This window comes from Thunnus maccoyii, chromosome 17 (assembly GCF_910596095.1).
Source record: "Thunnus maccoyii chromosome 17, fThuMac1.1, whole genome shotgun sequence".
NCBI classification, from domain to species: domain Eukaryota; kingdom Metazoa; phylum Chordata; class Actinopteri; order Scombriformes; family Scombridae; genus Thunnus; species Thunnus maccoyii.
The window spans coordinates 4,654,192-4,677,375 of record NC_056549.1 but is presented as its reverse complement, the minus strand read 5'-3'; the positions used below and the strand labels follow the sequence as shown (position 1 = coordinate 4,677,375).

The 23,184-nt window shown below is 39.5% G+C and overlaps 1 protein-coding gene and 1 long non-coding RNA gene across 2 annotated transcripts; one reads left to right on the top strand and one right to left on the bottom strand.

The window, feature by feature from the left end:
* Positions 1-1,559: 1,559 nt before the first annotated feature.
* Positions 1,560-7,104, top strand: rnaseh1 (ribonuclease H1). Its single transcript, XM_042390181.1, has 8 exons — positions 1,560-2,126; positions 2,494-2,618; positions 3,073-3,252; positions 3,457-3,556; positions 3,975-4,029; positions 4,503-4,587; positions 4,864-4,988; positions 6,814-7,104. The coding sequence occupies exons 1-8, from the start codon at positions 1,999-2,001 to the stop codon at positions 6,934-6,936; spliced, it is 921 nt and encodes a 306-aa protein (XP_042246115.1). The 5' UTR covers positions 1,560-1,998; the 3' UTR covers positions 6,937-7,104.
* Positions 7,105-14,404: 7,300 nt separating this feature from the next.
* Positions 14,405-18,523, bottom strand: LOC121882178. The gene is made up of 3 exons (XR_006092032.1): positions 18,187-18,523; positions 17,253-17,425; positions 14,405-15,011 (listed from the first exon to the last, which is right to left on the bottom strand). It is a non-coding gene; the product is annotated as an uncharacterized LOC121882178 (long non-coding RNA).
* Positions 18,524-23,184: the final 4,661 nt, after the last annotated feature.

Below are 23,184 nucleotides of genomic sequence, written 5' to 3'. Positions count from 1 at the left end.
GAGGAAGAGAGGAAAGGACGAAGGTGTTACAGAGTTCAAAGGAAAGTCAGAGAAATGAGCTGTGCAGGAAGGAAAGATGAGACAATAATGTAATGTAGTATAATATAACAATATAATATAATAGATTTGGACACACTGGACTAAACAGTACACTATTCAAAACAGGAAAACATAATACAGACGGATGTAAATATGGTGGAGAAGAAGAAACAGAAGAGCGTGTTATGATACACTGTCAGAAATATGAGGCATCTGATTCAAAACCTCATAATTTTCAACATATGATTCAGTACAAGCAGACCCAGACAGTATAAGGAGGACAATAAGACAGACAAAAAGGATGCAGTGGAGAAAGTACTGTGATACAATCAGAAACATGACTCAGGTAGGAGAGCTATGGGGGATGATAAAAGAGACGGGAGGGGACAGGAGGGAGTGGAGTTACTGGTTCTGACTGATGGAAATGAGACTGCAGTGACAAATAAGGAAAAGGCAGCGTTAATGGAATAATTTGTCTGGGGAAGAAAGAAAAGGCAGAGAGAAAACAAAATCTGAAAACACGGAGGCTTTATGAGCAAAATGTCCCTTCCAGCATGATAGAATTAAGAAAGGCACTAAATAAAACAGGAAAGACTGCACCTGATAACAATGAAATAAGTTATAGCATGTTAAATCAACTAAGTGTAGGAGGTCTGGAGAAATTATTGCTGCTGTAAAATAAAGTGTGGGAAGAGGGAAGAATGCAGGGAGCTGGAAGGAGGCGATAATTATTCCAGTAAGGAAACCTGGAAAAGATGCCAGCAGGCCTGGAAACAGACCAATGGCCTTGACATAACACATCTGTAAATGAATGGAACATGTGATAAATGAGAAATTAATATACTTCTGGGAAAAAAAGAAGTATAATGGCTGCATGTATACTATACTGGATCCAGTGTTGTGTTTAGAGGACGAAATAAGGAAATCTCAAGTAAATAAAAAGACAGTGGTTGCAGTGTTTTTTGATGTTGAGAAAGCCTATGATATGTTACAGAAAGAAGGGATTCTAATCAAACTGCACTTAATGGGAGTTGAAAAGAAATGTTTAATTGGGTTATGGACTTTTTAGATGGAAGAACTATTCAGGTGAAGATAGGGTCAAGTGTTATCAGGCCAATATGATGTTTGCAGATGACGGGGCTTTGTGGAAAAAGAGGGAGAAATGTTGAACACATAGTAAAGAAATTGCAAGATGGAATTAATCTAGTTGAAAAGTGGAAAACAACATGTGGAGTTAAAGTTAAAGACAGAAACTCAGGGAAGGTTCTTTGAAACTGTACGGAAATAAATTGAGAGTTTTCGTCTTTTGGGTGTGTATTTTGATCCGAGATTAACACGGAGAGAGCGTTTTAGATATGTAGTTAATAAATGTAAAAAGTGATAAAGTCAGTTTTTTTCGTTTGTTAGTTAGTTTTCATTGATTAAAGTCATGATGTTACATTTCCGATATAGCAGGTGGCGGCTTCCTTTAACGTTGGTTTGTATTGTAGTCCGCCAGTAAAACCAAAGAAGAAGAAGTACAAGCGGAGGAGCAGGAAGAAGAAGAAGAACGCAACATCATGGATGCCAACTGCCGTAAACACCAAAAGTCACAGTAGAAGAAGAGTTGCGTGTCAACACGGAAAGACGCTAGCTAGCAGTGCCGGTGTCACTTCTCGCTCTCTGTGTTTGTTTGAGCACTTTTAAGGAGTAAAACAAACGCAAAATTCCGGATTTTGAAGATTGAAATAGAGTTTTTTCTGTTGTCATATTTATCAGGAATACATTTTGTCTTTCTTTAGTGGTTCAGGAGAAGCTAACGTTAGTAACAGCGTGTTTTGGCATCTCTTACTGACAGCTTGTAGGATTTCATAGCAAACACGCGTTTATGAGACAGATTAAACGCGATTTTTATTGTGTCTGAGCGAATATCACGATGAAAGCCGCCCCTGTTTCACGACAGTTTCTCGGCTGACAGTGATGTTGAGACTGACCAGTCTTTTGAGGGCTGTAAGGTTAAGCAGGGCTGTTTGCAGCGCCGCCGACGACATGGCGAAGTCTTTCTACGCAGTGAGGAAAGGAGTCAAACCGGGGGTCTACTATACCTGGTGAGCCTGTTTACACCTTAATGTCAGCACGTTTATCTGTAAGGAAATCGAAGTCATCGATCCCTCTTTAGTGCGAGGAGACACATGCCAGAGTCCATTCAGATATGTGTTAATTTAACGTCTCTTCGGTGTTCGGCAGATAAACACGCCAGCTAAAAGATCCTTTAAGAGCTTTTTTTAACCATAACAATCCACTCTATAATTCGGCATAGAAGCAACACATCAGCAACTACAAATTTTAATAATATTGTATGTTTTTTCCAGTTAAAGTACATAGTAGAGGGCGTTGCTGAGAGGTACAGCTGCAACGATTAGTTGGCTAATTGAATCAAGGGCTGTTTAATTAGTGTTTTTCACTGTCATTTAGGGATGAGTGTAAGAAGCAGGTGGACAAATTCCCATCTGCCTCTTTCAAGAAGTTTGCATCAGAGAAAGATGCCTGGGCCTTCGTCAGAGGAGTCGAACCATCTGCAGTTCCAGACGTGAAGAAAGGTAGGTTAGTCCAAAATGCTTTAATAATCGTTTAAGCCTTAATCAATGGGCACATATCTGTTTTTTTATATTTGTTACAGGAAGAATGTCGATAATTTAAAGTCACTGGATGATAGAAAATCTTCTCAGAGACCTTTTTAAGCAAGAAAATGTGATGTAAGGTTGGTGTAAAGTAACAGTATAAACCATGGAAGAAAACATATGATGGCACAGCTACGCTTTCCAGCTTACAGGCTGCTAAGAAGATTTCCTACCGTTCAATAAGTTTGTATTTTCAATATTCTTCCTGTAACAAATTGTATGAGTATATCTGTGACTGAAACATCCAAGTTCTGGGAGACATCCATGCAGGACCCTGATACATAGTAAATGATCTATGTTTACTAAATAAAATGGATAGAAAATATAAAGCAGCATATTACAAAAAATATCAGCTTGTGTTTTTGTCTTTCAGTATCTCAGAGTGTAGAGTCGGACGTCAATCTGCTTCCTAAAAGAGGCCCGGAGCCTCTGATGTACATCCCTCTTGGTAAGAAGAGACGTCACTCGGACGACGAAGCGGAGACCCAACCCAAACGAGTCAAACTGTCAGAAAGCTCGACTACAGAAAGCACAGACGGATTTACATACATGGGTGAGATGGTCAAACATCTGAAGAAATGAGATGAATGTGAAATATACATTTTGATGTGGAGCTTTTTTAAATTTCTTTAGGCATTTATGATAAAATATTGTTATATAATCTGTAAACAGGTCTGTTAGCTGCTAGTTGACACATACTGTGGTCACAAATGGAGAAAATAGAGACATTGAATAAAACAGTTCTCCCTCCGTCCAGGTGACGCTGTGGTCGTTTACACCGACGGTTGTTGTTTGGCCAACGGAAAGAACAGCGCTAAAGCCGGCATCGGAGTGTACTGGGGCCACAACCATCCACTGTAAGAAAACACACACACACACACTGTAGACACACACCTTTTAGACTGTAAGTGAATTGTCAGCTCACATGTTAAATATCTATATAATAAAAAAAATTAAATCAATAAACTAGAGCCTGACCGATACTGGATTTTTGGGGCTGAAACAGATATTAGGAAGTAAAAAAATTCTGATATTGATATATTGGCTGATAATCTGATATATACATAAATACACATTTTTTGCTGATGATCCCTCAGATGTGATTATCAAACACATGTAAAATAAATAACAACATAAATAAAAACCATTGGTGCATATCAGACAACATGTGTGCCGATATATCTGTGATATGTAAATATCAGCTGACTGATATATCAGTCGGGCTCTTCAATAAATTTCATTTCATTTGTCACATGTGTCGCTGCTTTCCTGCAGAAATGTTGGTGAGCGGCTGCAGGGACGACAAACCAACCAGCGCGCAGAGATACAGGCAAGAATCTCTTATTGAATCTCAGCGTGACTGAAGAACTTCGAAAAGGAAAACACACTTTTTTACAAATATCAGGCTTTGACCAGAGGCAGACGTCTGATGCTTCTCTTCATACTAAACCAAAGCTTTGACTCTGACCTGCTGCTCTTTTCCTGTTCTCGATAAACCAAACTCACTTTATGCTGACGTGTCAAACTGACCTGCAGAGAGGAATAAAATCAACTTAACCTGTAAGAGGCTCTGCACAAAGAAGAAATCATATTTCCATTTGTACGAGAACAGTTTGTGTTGGACCCTGTAAAGATACAACATACTGTAGGCTCTCTGGAGCTATAGATTAAAACATTGTGAGTGAAACCTTCCTGTAAAATTTGGCCTCAAAGTCTTAGAAAAGCCTTACACAGATATGATTTTGTGTTGATAGTTTTAACCATGTAAATTAACTGTCGTGTGTGTGTGTGTGTGTGTACCAGGCAGCCTGCAGAGCGCTGGAACAAGCTAAAGAGAAGAACATAAAGAAGTTGGTTCTCTACACAGACAGCAAGTTCACCATCAATGGTGAGTCACAAAAAACAAAGACTCAACTTCCCAAACAACTGTAAAACCTGCTGAGACCTCCAACAGGTCCAGGTTTAGACCTTGATAGTCTGAAGGTTTGAAGTGCGTGTGTGGTCTATCATAGGCTACTTTTGGGGACAAATTTCAGACTTAAGACCAGTTAATTGGGGACAAAAGCCAAAGCTGATTTTTGGGTTTAGTCTCCAGGAAATGAATGTACGTCTATGTAATGTCCCCAAAAGTGACCATGATCTGATACGTGTGTGTTTCCTGCAGGTGTCACCAGCTGGGTGAAAAACTGGAAGCTGAACGGCTGGAGGCTGAAGTCCGGAGGCCAGATCACCAACAAAGAAGACTTTGTGAAGCTGGACAGACTGAACGCAGAGGTGGAGGTGGTCTGGGTAAATATCAGCCTCTGTCACCCTACTGTCATGTTATTGTTATTATTATTATTATTATTATTATTATTATTATTATGTTTTCTTTTAGACACACTTAAGAGTCAGCAGTGAGGGGGCCGTCCTGTAAAACAAACCCAACTACTTGCTTCCTAACTTTTGCATCACCCCTTTAAATATTTAAGCATATATATATATTATCCACCTAAACTCAGAACACCAGCTTTTTAAATACTGACAGACAAAAATTAAATTCAATAAGTCGTCTTGAGTGTTTGGTTTTCTTATTCTCAGACCTTCTTCATCAATATTAGATCACTAAAGAGGTTCAAGAGGCAAAGAAACTGTTAGATGAGTTATTTTACTCCTTTACAAGAAACAGAAAATCTTGTTCTGTTCTGTAGTTCGTTAATCAGGAACTTCACTGTCTTTGGCTTCATCACAGAGTGTTAAACTATATGAGACAGTCGATGAGGACAAACACCAAGAACACAGTATCAACACACATGATGAATAAACACAGTACATTCAGTAAAAATAGAAATGCAAAGTTATAAAGATTTGCTGCACACAGCTCTCTAACTTAGACTTCAGTTCAACATACTTCATCCTACATGTTCAGTACTTCTTTGCTGTAGGATTTGTTTTTTTGCAGACTACTGCCCTCTGCTGTCAGGATGTTTTTGGTTAAACACGTCCACGAGGGGCGCTAGAGGCACATCAAGTCCAGAACGAGGTTATAACACAGCAGTTCACATGTGGGAAGTCAAGTTACCTGAGTTCAGACCTGAGAATCTGCTCGCTCCACCGAGCTGACTGATTCTGGTCTGACATCATGACATGAAACAGATGTTTCTCTTCTGTTGAAAAAGTGATCGATCCAGTGAGCGCTGCAGGGGGGATTAACGATCAGCCAATTAGCGCCAAGGACGAGACTAATGCTGTTGTCAAGCTGTGTGTCAGAACCGAGGAGGAGTAAAACTAGTCAAGATTCTGTTACTGTCGATTTATCACATCATTTTGTGAACTGTTTAGCTGTAATATGAGAAAGTTTGTGACTCGCCCACCATGTCTCCACTCCAGCCGGATTGTTTAATGGTGATCGAATCAAACCCCCCCCCCCCCACGGAGATGAGTTAGACTGAAGATGGAAACAGAGTGTAACAAGTCGACACTTCTGTCTGATATCAGGGAAGGAAGTGAGGTCATTGTGGCTTTTAAAAATATTCATAAACGGAAGAATGTTTGCGTTTATAGATTTATTAATCTATCTTTGAGGTCCGTATGAAAAGGAATATTTTTCTCTTCTTTTACCCGAATCACCACTGAGACAAACTAAATCTCTGCTTGGAGCCACTCGGCCATATAAATGAAACTGAATCAAACAGGTTGATTTATGTTTCATCTGGTATTTTTTGCCTTTTTGATTTTAGTTTGTTGAATTATATAATAATAATAATAATAATAATAATAATAATAATAAGTCTGGTCATTTCCATTGAATTTCACAAAGATCAGAGTTTCCTGTTGTAAATACAACTTGAATGTTGACATAAACACTATTTACAAGTCTGAAACTCACAATTACAGTAACATATTTGACATGAACGCAGCGTTAAATCTGACCTGTGACCAAAACAAACCAATCAAACTAATTAGTGTTAAAATGAGGAAACAGAGCAGATTTAGAAATGTTAACTAGAGTTGAAAACACCATCTGTGAGTCTGGAAGAAATGACTTCGCAGGTCAGAAAAATGATATTCTCCCTTCCTCTCTTACTCCCTCTCCCTCTTCCTCTTCCTCTCCTTCCTCCTCCTCCTCCTCCAGTTACATATTCCAGGTCACGCCGGCTACAGAGGCAACGAGGAGGCCGACAGGCTGTCAAGAGAAGGAGCAGCGAAGCCTTTACAGCAGCAGCAACAGCAGCGGCGAGAAGACGATTGCAATTAAAGAGATCTGCTGCAGGACTGTTCATGTGCACACTGGTTTGTCAGCAAGTCTGTGACCAAGCGAAAACTGGATGGTGGATGGATGTGTGTTTGATTGTCAGGTTTTCTGTTGAATGTTAATTATAATTTGTGTCGCTTCTCTTAATAAAGTTTTATGTTTCTGCTTCAACTCCCTGTTCTGTATTTTGTGATGCAGCATGAAATCAAAGTCGATGTATGAGGTTATCAGGAGCAACGTTTTTCTGTTCTTTCTACAGATAAAGAGAAGAGTTTAAAAAAGAAATGAAGGAAGCAAGTGTAAGCATAAGAGAGAAGGAGAGCAGGCGAGGAAGAGTAGGGAGACAAATAAAGAGGGAAATTAAAATTGAAGAGATGAGGAAGGATACGAGGAAGTTGACAGGGAGGGTAGAAAGTTCCAGGAAGAAGGAGAGGAACAATGTGAGAAGGAAAGAAGCAGATAAGAGAAAATATTTGTTTTAATTTGATTATGCAACGCAGAAAGAGATCCACTGGTGTGACATGTGATGTAATACCCTCCGTTGTCCAGCAGGAGAAGCTCCAGGTTGTTATTTGAGCTCAGACAAAGAAAACACACACACACATATAAGGATTTGGGGTTTATTTAAGGATCTGTTTGACTGCTGATTGTACATTGTTTCACACATTGTTGTCAATCAAATTACTAGATATTTTTAATACTGACAAACTTTAAATTCAATATGTTTAAATTAACTCGTCATCAGTGTTCAGTCGTCTTATTCTTGTACATTGTTCTTCTGTTTCCAGCATAATCTGAAGGCAGGAAAACATATAGATCTTTTTCATTAATATTAGACCACTAAAGTACATTGTTTCACACACTTAATTGCTTTGGGAATATTGTTTTTCAAACTACATATAAATAAAGTTTGTTACAGTGAAATTGAACTGAGAGCAAATGTGTCTTAAATCTGGATCTAAATCCAGAAAATCCAGATCATCTGTCGCAAAATTAAACTGGGAGATGTGTGCTCCCAGTCTGACGAGCAGGCTGTAAACCAGTACACATTACTATGTAAACACTATTAACCTTAAGCGTTGAATCTGCCCATATGGGCTGTATATAGAGGGTTTCCAATCTCGTTCTCGTGATGGAATTAAAGACTGAAAATGCTCATATTTCAGCCTGAAACACTGTCGTCATAAGTTGTGATTTATATTTTTATAGATTTTTGCTAATCTGTAGCTAGAAAATTGTACAAAACAATAAAAAAAATATATAAGTGAGAAGAGAAAAGAAACCCCAAAACAAACAACAAACGAAGTTATTCAGTGTAGGAAATAAATATTTGAAGACTGATGGGTGTGAAATAGATACATTACTGGCAGAAAAGGGCAGTTGTGTGCACATCTAGTTGTATATTTAGGACTTCACACTGGGTTATATATCACAAACTTTATTAAACAGTTAGAGGTATATAGAGGTACAAAACCGGTAACATTATACCAACGTCATAGTCAACCAATCAAGCAAAACAAGAACAGATTGACGACTGACCCGGTGATCGCAGATGAAGAGGATGGAACGAAGGATCCGTAAGACTGAAGCAGCTGAGCTTGGAGATGTTGTTTGATTGCTTTCATAAGAACAAAGAGGCCAAAGGAAACCGGAAGGAGGACTTTGTGTAAGGATGAAAGGATTTTCTATATTTTTCTTATTGTCAACAAATCTCATGTGCAGATAGAAAGATAGATAGATAGATAGATAGATAGATAAATAGATATAGATAAATAGAAAGATAGATAGATAGATAGATAGATAGATAGATAGATAGATAAACACTACTATAGAAGTACATTGCATTCATCAGCAAAAAAAATCATAATTATGAGAAAAGATCTCATAATAATGAGATCAGAATCTCGTAATTATGAGAATCTCATCTTTAAAACTAAAAAAGAGACAGCGTTGTTCCCTTCCAGTGGTAGGTGATGTCCACCCGACCTTCTCATACAGGATACAATGATGGGCTCTAAAACTGTCACCAGTAATAAATCTGTGATACACAGCATCAAGGGGTTTGAGGTTATGGGCAGAATTATGCATGTTAATTACATCTGCATAGTCAAGCGCTGATGAAAATGTTGCCTGTATAATCTGCAACCTAATGGAGGCTCTTCTTATTTCTATAAAAGAAACCTAATTTAAACTTAAGCTTTTAAAGATAGAGTTTTTAAAGATAGTTTTTTATCTAATCTGATACCCAGGTACTTATAACATGGGTCTTTTTCAATTTAAACAGTAAGTTTACAGTAAGTAATTAAATAGATATTGTACTTAGAAGATTTCTTATTTGGGATCGGATGAAGGGCATGTATTTAGTCTTATATGGATTTAGTTAAAGCTTAAGTTTAATCAAGGCCATGCTTTGTCAATAGAGGGTGCTGATTAGTAAATTACAGTGTCATCAGCATAATAATGAATAGAGCTGTTAATAACCAATGAGCCCAGGTCATTTATATACAATGTAAACAGGATAGGACCTAGTATCGAGCCCTGTGGTACCCCTTTTGTAACTTCAAGGAGATCAGATTCATGACCGTCTACAACTATTGTTTGAGATCTGCCAGTAAGATAACTGTGAAACCAGTTACATGCATTTGCCTCAAAACCAATTGATCTAAGTCTATCCAAAAGAAGAGTATGATCCACTGTGTCAAATGCTTTAGATTAATCAATGAACAGGGCAATACAACACCCAGAACGCTCAGATAGAAAGTGACACATTTGATTATTGATGAGCTTTTTCTAAGATTTTGGCTAAACACAACAGTTTGGAGATTGTGTGGTAGTTAGATTAAAAATGTGTGTTAAAGGATGAGCTATAACAGGTGCAGCCAGTAGTAAGAGTCTTGTATTGAAAAAGGTCTGCTCCAGTAGCCTTTTTGGGTCTGTTGAGGCCAAGGCATCAAATACCTCCTTAAAAGAACACAAAAGGACTATTTCTGTCACAACTGCTCCCATCCTTGAGTGAAGCCATTGTAGATAGATTTGGATTTTCAAACAGGTGACCAGAAGAAATAAAATGACTATTAAAATGTCACAAAGTTGTTTTTTTTTCTGAGACAAGGACAGAATCTAGAGAAAGATGCTTGGATAGGGAGTACGACCATGATTTAGTGACTTAATTATTTTCCAAAATTTTGCTGAATTACCACTACAATCGGACAGGGTATCAACAAAATAACATGACTTAGCATTTCTCGCTGTCCTGACACATTTGTTTCTCAACGGTCTAAAGATCTGCCAATCCAAAGAGGACTTTAAACCTTGTGCTTTTGCCCATGCTACATCCCTTAACCTTAACATCTCTGAGAGTTCAGGTGTGAACCAAGGATTTGATATATTTTTTACTCTGTATTTCTTAAAGGGAGCATGTTTATTTTGCTAAGGAGTTAAAAAAACACATCTATGAAAAGGCTTAGGGCTTATTCAGGGTCAGGAATAGCACATAACCTTTTGATATCACTGAGAAATAAATCACGAAGAGAAGCTTGCTCAACAAAATGTTTAAAGTCTCTTTTTATAATAACATGTGGTGGAATCTTTTTTTGTCTGGAATCTCTAATGCAGAAAACTGGCCAATGATCACTTAAGTCTAGTGCAAACACACCACTGGCTGCGAATTTATGTGGTTTGTTCATTAGGATTATATCTATCAGGGTCAATTTTTCCCGGATTTCTGGTGTCTGGCCGAGTAGGTTAAGAAATGAGCTAAAGTTAAATTTAATTCAATATAATGATTTTTCAACCCCTCAGAGACAGAAGATTACCAGTCAAGGTTAAGGTCACCCATGAGCAAAACTACACAAGCCTCATACTCAGATATAATATTTACCAATTTATTTATTAATTTGATGAGCAGACGGGAGGCGATAGGCCATGATTACCACCATATTATTATTAGGATTTAGAGAGACTTTTAATACTAGGAATTCAAATTATTTTGGCAGAGATGGAGCATAACACAGAGACAGCAAAAGAGTTTCTCACAAAAATAACAACCCCTACCTCCCTTGTGGTTCAGTCCATCCTATATGTATCGTAACTGTCAAGTGCAATGACATCTTTAATTTTATCAACCAGGTTTCTGTTGAAATTAAAATATCTGGATTGGTTTGTTGGACCCAGATTCTAATGGAGTCCAGTTTTTGTACCAGGCTTCTCACAGTCATGTGAATTAACCCAAGACATCTGTGGTTTAGGAAGTCAAGAGGAGTATCAAATAAAATTTGATTGGTAGTCTCATTTCTCAAGCCAGGCCATTGGTCATAAAACAAGTCACAGGAAATTAACTTAAGATTGCCAGTATTTACACCATTTCGACTGAGCCTCTTACGAGTGGTGATGCCAACAGTAGGGATAAAATTAGACTGAAAACAGGATGTAATGACATTGCATGTACTACTGGCTGTTAGAGGGAGTGTTTTCTGAAAGATCCAAACTAATAAGGAATTAATCCTATGTACTGTAGAGTTGACTTTATGTCACAGATAGTCATTTGATCCATTGATCCATACAAAATCTGGAGTTTTAAACTAAAGTGTTTGATGTATTGCAAGTTTTAATGTTTTTCTCTGGGGCTTAACCTCTTAAGCTGTACGTGATCTGCCGATAGCTCCATCTTTACAAATTCATGTTGTTCTGCCTTTTTCAAAGCTTCAGAACTTTGCTCTACATTCTAGTGGAGTTCCCAAAGTTTCCAAAAGATACTATATGTGGGTGAAATGTTCATCACCGCCCTTTCTTCTTTTTCATCTTCTTCGTTCTTTCTCCTTCCTCGCTATCGCCTCATCTTCCTCTTCTCTCCTCACCTCCTTGTCCTCTCGCCTCTTTCTTTTGCGCCTCCTTCCCCCCCGGCAGACCTAATGTACGTGCTTTAGAAAAATAATCACCGGCTTTGTTTCTGCTGATGGAAACAGAGAGAAAGAGACTCAAACGTCCTCCCTCAATCCTTTCCTCCTCCTCCTCCTCCTCCTCCGTACTCTTGCGGCCGGTCGATTGGTCGGTGTCAATGTTGGAAACGGCAGGACGGAGGCTTGGGGTTCCTCGCTCTGACCTCGACCGCTGCCTCGCGGCAAGCGTGGGGCACGACGACCCCGCCAGAGGCAGCCCAGTCTGAGAGAGAGCGCCTCTTGGAGGTCAGAGGTCACCCCGCAGAAGCTTCACCTCCTCGCTGGCTGAGCCTCGTTAGCACTCCTCCTCAACACACACACATGCCGCCTCAGCAGACTGAGCTCTGGCATTGGTCCGCCGCTGTCCTGCTGGAGGGGAGGAAGATCGAGCAAACTGTAAAGAAACTTAACAAACCAGACATTAGAAACATCCTGCTCACATATCAGTTAGAGGTTTTGTCAATTTTTAGACAACCAGTGTCTAAAATATACCAGAATGTTCTGCTGGGGTCGAAGAACTCTCTGACTCCACAAACCGTCTGACACTGAGCGGGGGATGTAAGCGAAAGTGCTCACAGTGCTGATGGGGAGGAAAGAAAACTTCATGCAGACAGAAAATCAGCCCCAACTACGCTGGTGTTGTAGCCAGGTCGCTAAAGTCCAAGTCAAGTTCCGTGTCTTTAGAGTTTGAATACGAGTCACGGTCATGTCTGAGGTCATGACTAGATTGTCAAGAAGTCAAAGCTAAGTCACAGAGCTCCTGTCCAAGTCAGTGAAGTCATGTCCGAGTCACTGAGTTAACGTCCAAGTCACTGCAGTCATGTCTTGAGTTGCCTAGGTCATGTCTGGAGTTCGTGAGGTCATGTCTGGCTCTCTGATATCATGATCATACATTTTTAGGTTGTATGAAGTAATATCTGAGTCTTTGAGGTCATCTCTGAGTTATTGAGATCATGTCAGAGTTGCAGAAGCAACCTAAAAGTTACTGAGAAAATGTCCATGTCTCAAAGTTAATGTCCAAGGTCACTGCAGTCATGTCCAAGTTGCTGGAGTTGCTAAGATTGTGTCTGAATTACAGAGATCATGTTCAAATTGTTAAAGCCCCATCTGAGTTTTTGAGTTAATGCGATCGTGCCCGAGGTCTTGAGGTCATGTCCAAGTCTCAGAGTAAATGCGTGAGTCATTGAGGTGATATCTGGAGTTCATGAGGTCGTGTTGCTGAGCTGACGTCTGAATTGCTGAGACCACGTCCGAGTCTCCGAGTTAATGTCCGAGGTCATGTCTGTATTTTCTACTGTAATGTCAAAGTCACTGAGTCTGAGTCAATGCCCAAGTTGCTTAAGTCATATCTGGAGTTGCTAAGACTGTGTCTAAATTGTAGAGCTCATGTTGGAGTTGTTATAGTCTCGCGATACCAGACAATCAGAGATCTCCACCTACCAAATCTGGGGATTTCTAAATGCACGGTAGTTGCTTGAATGGTGGTGAGAATGGCCGCTAATAAACCTACGCCCCTTACATATTGTCAAGGACACGCCTTACTGGAAATGATTCTTGCCCCCCTGTTCTCCTCCGTAGTGAACTGCATGTCACTGCCAAAATATAAAGGGCATCCCTAAAGACTTTGGTTGGTTATGCAATGCAGGGTTTTCTCTTTTAACAACAAAACCTGGGAGATTGTCCTTGTCCGAATCTTTGAGTGACTGAGGTCATGTTTGAGTCTCTGAGTTAACGTCCAAGTTGCTGAGGTTATGTGTTGAGTGGCTGCCATCATGTCTGAGTTTGCTGACATTGTATCCAAGTCATGGAGGTCATGTCTACGGCCAAGTCGCAGAAGTATGTCATGTTCGAGGACATGTCCGAGTCGCTGCAGTCACATCTTTGAGACATTATCTAAAACCCGCCACCATGACTGAAGAACCTGGGATTTTTTATTTCTTTGGTATAGATGCACGTTCTCACACAAACTGCAGATCACTCTGAATAAAACTGTCATCTAATTACTGGACAGTGAAACCTTTAAACAATTATTAAAGCACATCTGGCGTCGACGGCCCGACTCCCGCTCTCCTCTCAAACAATTATCATTTAACAATTATTTATTCATCAAATCCAGTGACGGTGTTTACACCGGCACTTCCTTTCTGATCCGGCATCAAGGAGAAGCGGGGCTCAGCACGCCATCGATGGGGGGGGTGCAGGGGGAGTTGCAATCAAAGATGGCAAGATGAACAAAGTGGCATCTGTTTCCATGACAGCTGTCTGCATCCGGCTCTGAAACCAGCTCCCCCACCTCCTCCTCTACCAACATGGCCGTTTGATATGACAAAAAAGGAAGGTTTCTTAAATGTTTTTGATGAGGGTGCTGGTTTAAAGACACCTCTGATTCATTAAATAAAGATTGTCCCTCCCATTAGGACCTTGTTTTTTTTACTCCAACTTGTTTTCACTTAGCCAAACCCAACATAGCAACTGGTTTAGTTTTTCATGTCTGGCTAAAAAAAATGTGTTGAGAAATCATTGAAGTCAGAAAGTAATAAGATAAGATGAGACTTTATTAATCGCCAGGTGGGAAATTAACATGTTACAGCGGTGTAGGAAACAAGGAAAAACAGAATTAGGAGTAATAAATACAACAAAATAAAAAGTCAAGAAATGACATTCAATCTATGTACATTATAAACATTACAGTACTTAAACTATACACAGTGCATGACCTGTATGTATGAAGGAACTGATGGAGATCTGGCAAAGTGAAGAACTTGTCAGGATGTCTTATGCAGGAACATTTATTAAAGCTCAATAAAGGAGAACAGAGTTACAGAACAAGTGAAACTGTGCAACATCACTCAATTCTGTGGTCTACTTCCTGACAAGAGCATTTAAACCTTTCACCAAATCCTTACCCTTACTACCTCCATCATCTATGCCTCTATTGGGTTCTGAACTATAAAAAAAAAAAGTCAACTGAAGTCATGTAGTCTGTACTCAGGTCACTTGCAATCCATTCTACGAGGAGACCGGTCTGACCGTCTGCACAAAGCACAGCATATCTCCACCTGACCTTGGTTACCATAGGAGACAGCCAGCCTTATTAAGGCGGCTGCATATCCCGGCCAGTAGACGGAGAGATGAACAGCTCTGAAAGAGACAAGTCGTGACCTGCTGCTCCCAGGATAGAAGATGAACACACAAATTTTTCCCCCATGGACAGACCACCTCCTTTTTGATCACAAGATATAATCACCATTACCTTAAAATCAATTAAGGAACACCTTTAGATGGTTACAATGATCTATCATGAACACTCAAAACAAGTAAATATGTGAATCACCACCAGTAATCAAATATATTAGATATTCAGTAATGGTATAGATTAATTTCAAACAAACACCAATTAAAACTTACATAATTTTGACCGTCTATAATAACTAATAACAAGTAATCATATGAATCCATCAGGATCATCAATAATGATTTTGAATAGTTAACATATGTGTCATCATCACACATCGACCAACACCTACTTTCTTCACCAACATCGGTACAATCACATCATATAATGCATATAAATCAAACACACTTCAGAACGTCAATATAAACCTGATGTATGTAATATTAATGGAAAATAGAAATACTATACTACTACTGAGATCCAGGCATGTAACACTGAAACCTAGTGCAAGAAACTGAAAAACAAATTTATTTATTTTTTTTTGTAATTTGGGTTAAATTACCCTTTAAGCTTTAAGTATTGCACATAATTATCTCTATGTGTCCCTGATGAACTGCTAGTTGCTTCCTCTCTAACACAAAAAACATGCAAAAATGGTTTTAGAGATTTGTGAATGGATGAAGCTGTTTGGTCGGTCGGGTCAGTGAACACATTTTCACACATTTTCACACATTAATTTCTTTCTTTATTCTAACCAATCAGTGTATCAGCTGCTAACAGCTTGGCAGGTTCCTGTCATCTGGGGCTTCATTATCTCGTCTCCCTGCTGATTTGCATCGTGGACAGACATGTATGACTCAATCTGTGCCCTCATGGAAATTTTGGCGCGCTCTGCACCCCTGCAGCCATCTCTGTGTTTCTAAAGTTTCACTCCAAAATGAGATTTCCAGCATTTGGAAATTATGACGCCTACTCTGATTTAGAAAAAAAAAAAAAAAAAGAAAAAAATCAAATATTGACATGAAAGTAAAACTCATTATGGAAACACATTAAAACTCTTGACTATTCATGTAATTTGCCTGCAAACCAAGAGAGTTTCCAGGATGGTACTTGTGTTTTTTAAATATTGAGAGGTGAAGTTTTTCTCTTTATGAGTTTGAATCATTCAGTAATGAATTAGTTTGGATTGGTTTAATTACAGTGTGAGTCTTTATCATGTGAAACATGTGACTCCATGTTAAAGGATACGACTGATGACATTCTGTCTCTCTTGTAGTTGACAAATCCCATGAAAAACTAAAACAATGAACTGATCTACTAACGAGTATTGTGTGTGTATCCAAAGCCTGATATATCTTATTCCTCCGTTGTCGTCCAGAAACTATTAAAAACACGTCAGTGAGCCTCACCGCTGCACTGGGTGACACATTGCTTCATTAACATGAACACACACTATAGTTTATTTTGATTCAATCACACATACACCGTCCTGCTGCCACAGATACTCACTAAAACACCAAATGTAGATTCATCCACCACTGAAAATAGTCCCCAACAAATGTACTACAAAAAACTACAGTGATCAGCTGTTTTAGGGAATTACCAAAGTATATATTCACGATTCATTTTTAAAGATTTACGGGTCACATTTCACATGTCTATGAGTTGTTAACAGCTCCACCAAATAGTGATTTTTCCCTCTAAACTTCTCACATGGTTTCATTTCAATAAATGTTCAAATGATCCAATATTTCAGCAAAAAATCAAAGATTAGAGAAAAAGTCCAAAAACTGAAAATAGATTTGTGTATCAGAACTTTGTTTTTTCTTCTCTCCTCTCCCATTAATCATCTCACGACTCCTCAGATTTATCTGCTGACCCTTCAGAAGGGCCCGACCCCTAGGTTGGGAACCACTGGACTAAACTAGCTAACTGTATATAAAGTAGTGTAAACTAGCTCCACCTCCAGCAGCTACAACAGTAACATGCTGCTCTAACACTGATGCTTCACTATTAATAATCTAATGATGTCATATATAATAATATATCAGTCAGAGGGACCAAACCACTACTTTTACTGCAATACTTTAACTACATCAAGCTCGTAATACTTATGTACTTTTACTGCAGTAGGATTTGTCATGCAGGACTTTTACTTGAGTATTTTTACATCGCTGTATTGGTACTTTTACATTGGTAGGTTTTACCTGCTTGTTTCGGTTTGTAGATAAATACCGGTCCATTTCTGGTCAGGTACCAGTTTTTCGGACCCGTGCAGACAGGTCTGCTCGGCCCGGTGTAGGTGAGGCCAAGGTCGACAGGGTGGAGGTGCTGCAGTGCCATCCATCAGCTGCCAGAGCTCTAATTATGCAGCAGAGTCCTAACCAAGCGTGAGATGTCATTACACAGATGGAGCTCCAGAGGAGAGAGAGAGAGTCTGCATCTGTTTGTCTGTGTGTCTGTCAGTCTCCATCAGTGTTCATCTGTGTGTGTGTGTGTGTGTGTGTGTGTGTGTGTGTGTGTGTGTGGACATTTAATATCTGAGGCAGTGAATTAGCTGGACACAGATTTCCTGCATTGCTGTTTTATAAAATTATGCCTTAAAACTCTTAACATGATGGATGAATTTGTGTCTGGATTATTGCCTGCACAGGGACAAACAGTGCAGTGCAGTCAGAATGTGTGCTGGGAGTGTACAGTGTTGTCTGTATGTGTATGTTTAGGGTATATTTCAGGTCTAAAACAAGAAGCTACCAGCAGGAGTTTTCAGAGGTTTCATACATTTACTGAAAAATTTAAATGAAAGAGGACATATTATGCTCTTTCTGTTATATACTTATATATTTATATACTGTCAAATTTCCAAATCTTGAGGTGAACATATGTAAAAATGCTCCTTGCAAGTCAAAAGCCAGTGCTTTTAAGTCTTCCTTTCTTTATATTGGTTCTAAAATAGACCTCTGTGTGTTGGTGTTAACGTGTTTCTGTGTGTTTTTTAAAGCAGCTCCTCTTGTGGAAAAATACACTTTAAAATGCAAAGATGTTCAGAAAGGTTTTAAGTGCGGAGGAGCGAGTTCGCCAAAAAACAGTAGCTAATTGCAGCTGTAATTATAACTGTGGTGGAGGTGAAACATTACTCACATATCTGCTCCAGACTGGATTAAAATCACTGACCAGCACAGGTAATATTATAAACAGCTCACTTCTCCTGGAGAAATGAATCCAGTGCAAATGAGACTTTTTTAAGTGATGGGTTTTCAGTTAAGTGGTGCAGCAGCAGCACAAGTAGACCAGAGTCTTTGGCCCTGTTCACACCTGACATTAACAAGCATCTTGAGTGATCTGATCACAAGTGGAGAGCTCTGAGTACATCAGCTCACACCTGACATTAACAGGAAATGAAGCAAGTGCACATAAGTTAGATAAATAACATAAATAAACATCGTGTCTGCTGTGTTTCGCTGTCATTTATGGTCGAGCTAGGATCCTCAGACAGCGACAACTATACTCCTTAAGTTACTGTAAGTGCAATAAAAGCTTTGTGAGTAAGAAGCCAATAAGAGTAATTTATTAATGTAATCCATGCAAAAGACGCCAAAGGGGTTGGGGGCTTTTAAATCATGTGACTATGTGGTCGATGGCAGTGATGCAACTCTATTTCGCACTTTAATATGATGCTGTTGGTGCATGAATCCGTTAGGGGTGTGCCCGAATACAAATATGTTATTCGGCAAAGCACAAATAGTGGATTTTTTTTAACGAATATTTGTTTCATACAAATATTTTTAAAATTATTTGTTTTTGTGAAGAAAAAAACAAAACATGTCAAATACCAGCGAGCAGGTCAGTTATAGTCACTATCTCAGTGTCTCTCCTCTGCTCCACTGTGACGTCTATCAGCAGGTCTCAACGAGGGGAGTCACATCCACCTGCTACATGACGCATATTTCTTAATTTGGACATCACTTTAATTTTCATCTTGAATTTTCTAAAATTAAAAGTGTAATAAAAACAAAATCAGGATTTTTAAGCCTCTTTCCACTTTTATTCGAATACAAATACAAATAATTTTGCTGCCTCAACAAATACAGATACAAATACAAATACTGGGCTCTCCGCACATCCCTAGAATGAGTACATGCTACCGCTTTCGCAGAGGACGTCAGTTGAGTAGGTGGTCCAGCACACATTCACTTAAACACTGCTAAAACAACGTGGCTGTATACGGCCCAGACCACCTCTGAATGTGATCTGAGCTATTGGATCTTGATGCGTTTTGGGTGCGTTCACACCTGTACTTAGAGCTGTCCACTTGTGATCGGATCACCTAAGACACATTTTAATGCCATGAGCAGGGCCTTTATGTCAGAATTATCATAAAATAGATTTTAAAAGGTTTACATGAGAAGAAAACACTCAGCCGACTGCAGCATCAAACACCACAGTCCCACTTTCACCTCTCTGCCGAAACTGACTCATAAACTTGTTTTAATTGCTGCTTTCAGCGTTTGAACTCGACACCGCGAGCGCCCGTCGTCCTCATTATGAGAAGAGAGGTGAATTGTGGGTAGAATCTGCGGGTGGTTCGACAGCCCGCTGTGAGTGCTGATGTTTCAGAAGGCAGGAAACAGGAGGAAGGAGACGAAAAGAGGACGGACGTGATGGGATGGGATGGGATGGGGGGGGGAAAATATAGATGAGAGTGGGAGAAAGAGCCGGCAAGAGGGAGAGAAGCAAGAAGAAAAAAGGAAGTGAGAAAAAAAAGAGAGACGGAGACGACGAGGAGGGAATCGGGGGGGACATTTGAGGAAACAGACGATGCGAGAGACAAAGGTAGACAGAAACAGAGAGAAGACGAATGAGACGGAAGCGGATGTGGGACTATGGGAAGAAAGAATGACTCGAGAAGAGAGGGGAAAAGAAAAAAGAGTAAGGTGGTCGAGGGAAGGGAAGCGAGATGATTGATGGAGACAGACAGAAGGAAAGGAAAGAGATTAGAAACAAGTGAAATGAGGAACTGTAAGAAAGACAGTGGGGAACTGAGAAGTGAGAAGAAATAGAGAAGGTGAGTCAGGGAGAATCCAGGGTCACTGAGGGAAAACAAACTCGGAAAACGATGGAAGTTGGAAACCCCGCAATCGATCACGTGACATGGTCCTCCACGGTGTGTTTGGGTGGTGCTGATTGAGAAGATGTGAGAAAAGTTTTACCTGTATACGCTTTAAAAATGAATAAGTCTTCTTGAAAACATAGCTCTTATTAAACGAGGTTCAGTTAGAGATTTAATTTTCAAGGAAACCTGAATGCATAATACATTTAATGCACTGCATAAAACATTACAGTAAAACAAAACAGCATCCATTAAAGCACATTAACGACCCCATACGGAAAAAAAAAAAGCCGGCTCACTAGCAAGAACCACACCACAACAATATGTTTAAAGGTTTTAATGGAAAGTCAGGAGGTATTAGATGCTGAGGACAGATAAATGGACGTAAAGGGGGAAGGGTGAAGGTGGTTACAGACCCCCAGACGGTTCCTAGAATGAGACGTGGGAGACGTACGCACCGGATTGAATAGGAAGGGATGAGGGGAGGAGGGAAGAGAGGATGAAGGGATGAGGAAAGGGAGGGTGGGTCGATATATCTGAGACAAACATGGCAGGATGGGTTGACCAGGAATAAGTAGACTTGACAGGTGATTAGAGGTGTGGTTGAGGCATGGCCCTGCTCCAAAAACCTAAATTATCTAGTTAACTTAATCTCTTTAAAGCTCCTATATGTGTAACACTTGAATTTTTCCGGCTTTTTGTCCTCCTATGGTAGTCATCAAGGTGTCTTCGGTCCTGTAAATCACAAAATCACTGATGCATGTTTCCCTCAGTAAACGAAGCAAAAAGTGGCTTTAATCAGTATTTTTATAGTAACAATGGATCACATGACTACTTGTATATTAAAGGGATTGCTGGTAGTGATAATTATCACCTGACACTGCAGTTCCCCTCAGCTCTACGGAGCGTTTTAGTGCCTTTCAGCTCATTGTTTTGGTTTTCCGGCCTGCTGTACACTACCTGTTCAGCACCAAACACCAAATACACACAGTTAGCGACAAACTGGTGAAGATAGAAAGTCAGATATTTCGCTCAGAGTTTGTGGAGATCGAAACGGAGCTAGAAGGAGAGTGAATATTGGACATACAACTCTAAGGGAATGCGTTGTGTGTGCTGAATGTGCACATTTTTAACATGTTAACATGTTCACCATATCAATTTTATAAGGTGAAGATATGTCAGTGTTGTGTTTTCAGCTTGTTTCTGCTGCCCTCAAGTGGCCAAAAAAATAAGTTAGTGCAGGTTAAAGTAAAAGTACAGAAGTATTATCAGCAAAATGTACTTACTAACTTATTTTTTATAATAACAATGTATGAGCTGACAATAATGTGTTGGTTGTGGCTCGTAGTGATGAACCTACAGAGAATTATCGGTTTTACGGAGCTTTATACCGAGTTGCAGCTCATTGTTTATCTGTCCGGCTGCGACTTTACTGTTTTGGTTCACTCTCAGCGCTCTCATAGCGTTGTTTTTAAGAGAAAAAGCTCTATGGCAATTAGACACAGTTAGCTGTAGACTAGCTGGTGAACATAGTGGAGCATTTAGCGGCTAAAGAGCCAGATATTTCCCTCAGGAGTTGGTAGAGAGCAAAAACAGAGCTAAAAGAGAGTGAATATTGGACTTACATTCAACAGATGGACAGAAACACGACTCCAAATGAATGATAATGTTGCTCGGTAACTACTGGATGTGAATAAAAGCAACTGTTTGCTAACATATCAACTTAAAAAGTGACGATATGTCAGTGTCGGGGTTACAGCTTGTTTCTGATGCCCCCAAGTGGCAAAAAAGTTAATGCAAGTTTAAGTATTATTAAGTATTAAAAGGTTACCAATAGTGCTCAATGTGCAAAACGACCCATTTTAGTGTTACGTAATTAAATGTTGGATAACTGATGTTAGCATCATTTTAATGTTGCAGCTGTTATGATGAAGCAACTTTTAATTACTTTATATACTGATGGGTACTTTAATCTAAAACAATGCATCATATTTAATAAACTCATCATATATTATGCATGTAAATCCATCAAAAACACTATAAATACCATTTACACAAAACATCATTATCAACCCCTTCTTCAAAATCACTTTATACAAATTATTATTACACTTGATACAATATTGCAACCCTGTCTCCTAGAAATTACCATCTTATACGGCTTTATTGTTTTCCCAGTTGTGTTGGTAAACATAATCGTCGCCTGGATTATGTTGACAGGTAACGAATGAATGAAGCTACATTAATAAAGCACTATGGTTAAGGTTGGTGAAAGACTGGTGTGTGGCTTAAATATTAATAAACATGTTGTGCTTCAAGTCACTGCAGCAACCAGGCACATCGTCTGTGAACATTTCACTCCTACGTTCAGTAGCAACATTTTTGCAACTTGTCAAATTAACAACATTTCATCCAGCGTTACGTTTCTAGCAAAGTGTATTTGCAATTCAGTCACATTTGAACATAATTTCTAGGAGACACGGTCGAATATTGATGACCATACATGTAAAATCTTTACATATAAAGTCACTACAGCTGCCAAATAAATAAGCACAATCATTTTCCTTCTATAATGTGGTGCAGTAGAAGTAGAAGGTCCTGCACAGTACTTCATTATGTTGCAGCTCTGTTGTCAGTACTGTATGTGGTAGAAATGGGACACTGTGGTGCTGTGAGCTGCCTGCTGGCTGTTAAAATGCTGCTCAGGTCTGCAGCAGGCTGAGATCCAGCGAGGCAGCCGGCAGCCTGAATCCCAAACACACACACACACACACACACACACACACACACACACACATCCTGCCTCTACAGAAAACATCTTCATCCAGACGTTTTAAACCGTTGTAGCCGTCGCATCGATAAATCATCACAAACACCACCGACGACGAGTGGACACAGAAACAGAAATTTTAGCCACCGGAATCAGCTTTTTCATCTTCATATGTAAAGGAGGAGAAAAAAAAAGGGGGGGGGGGGGGGTTGATGTGTAATGTGGTCTTAATTTGACAAAACACAACCGGGATCAATAA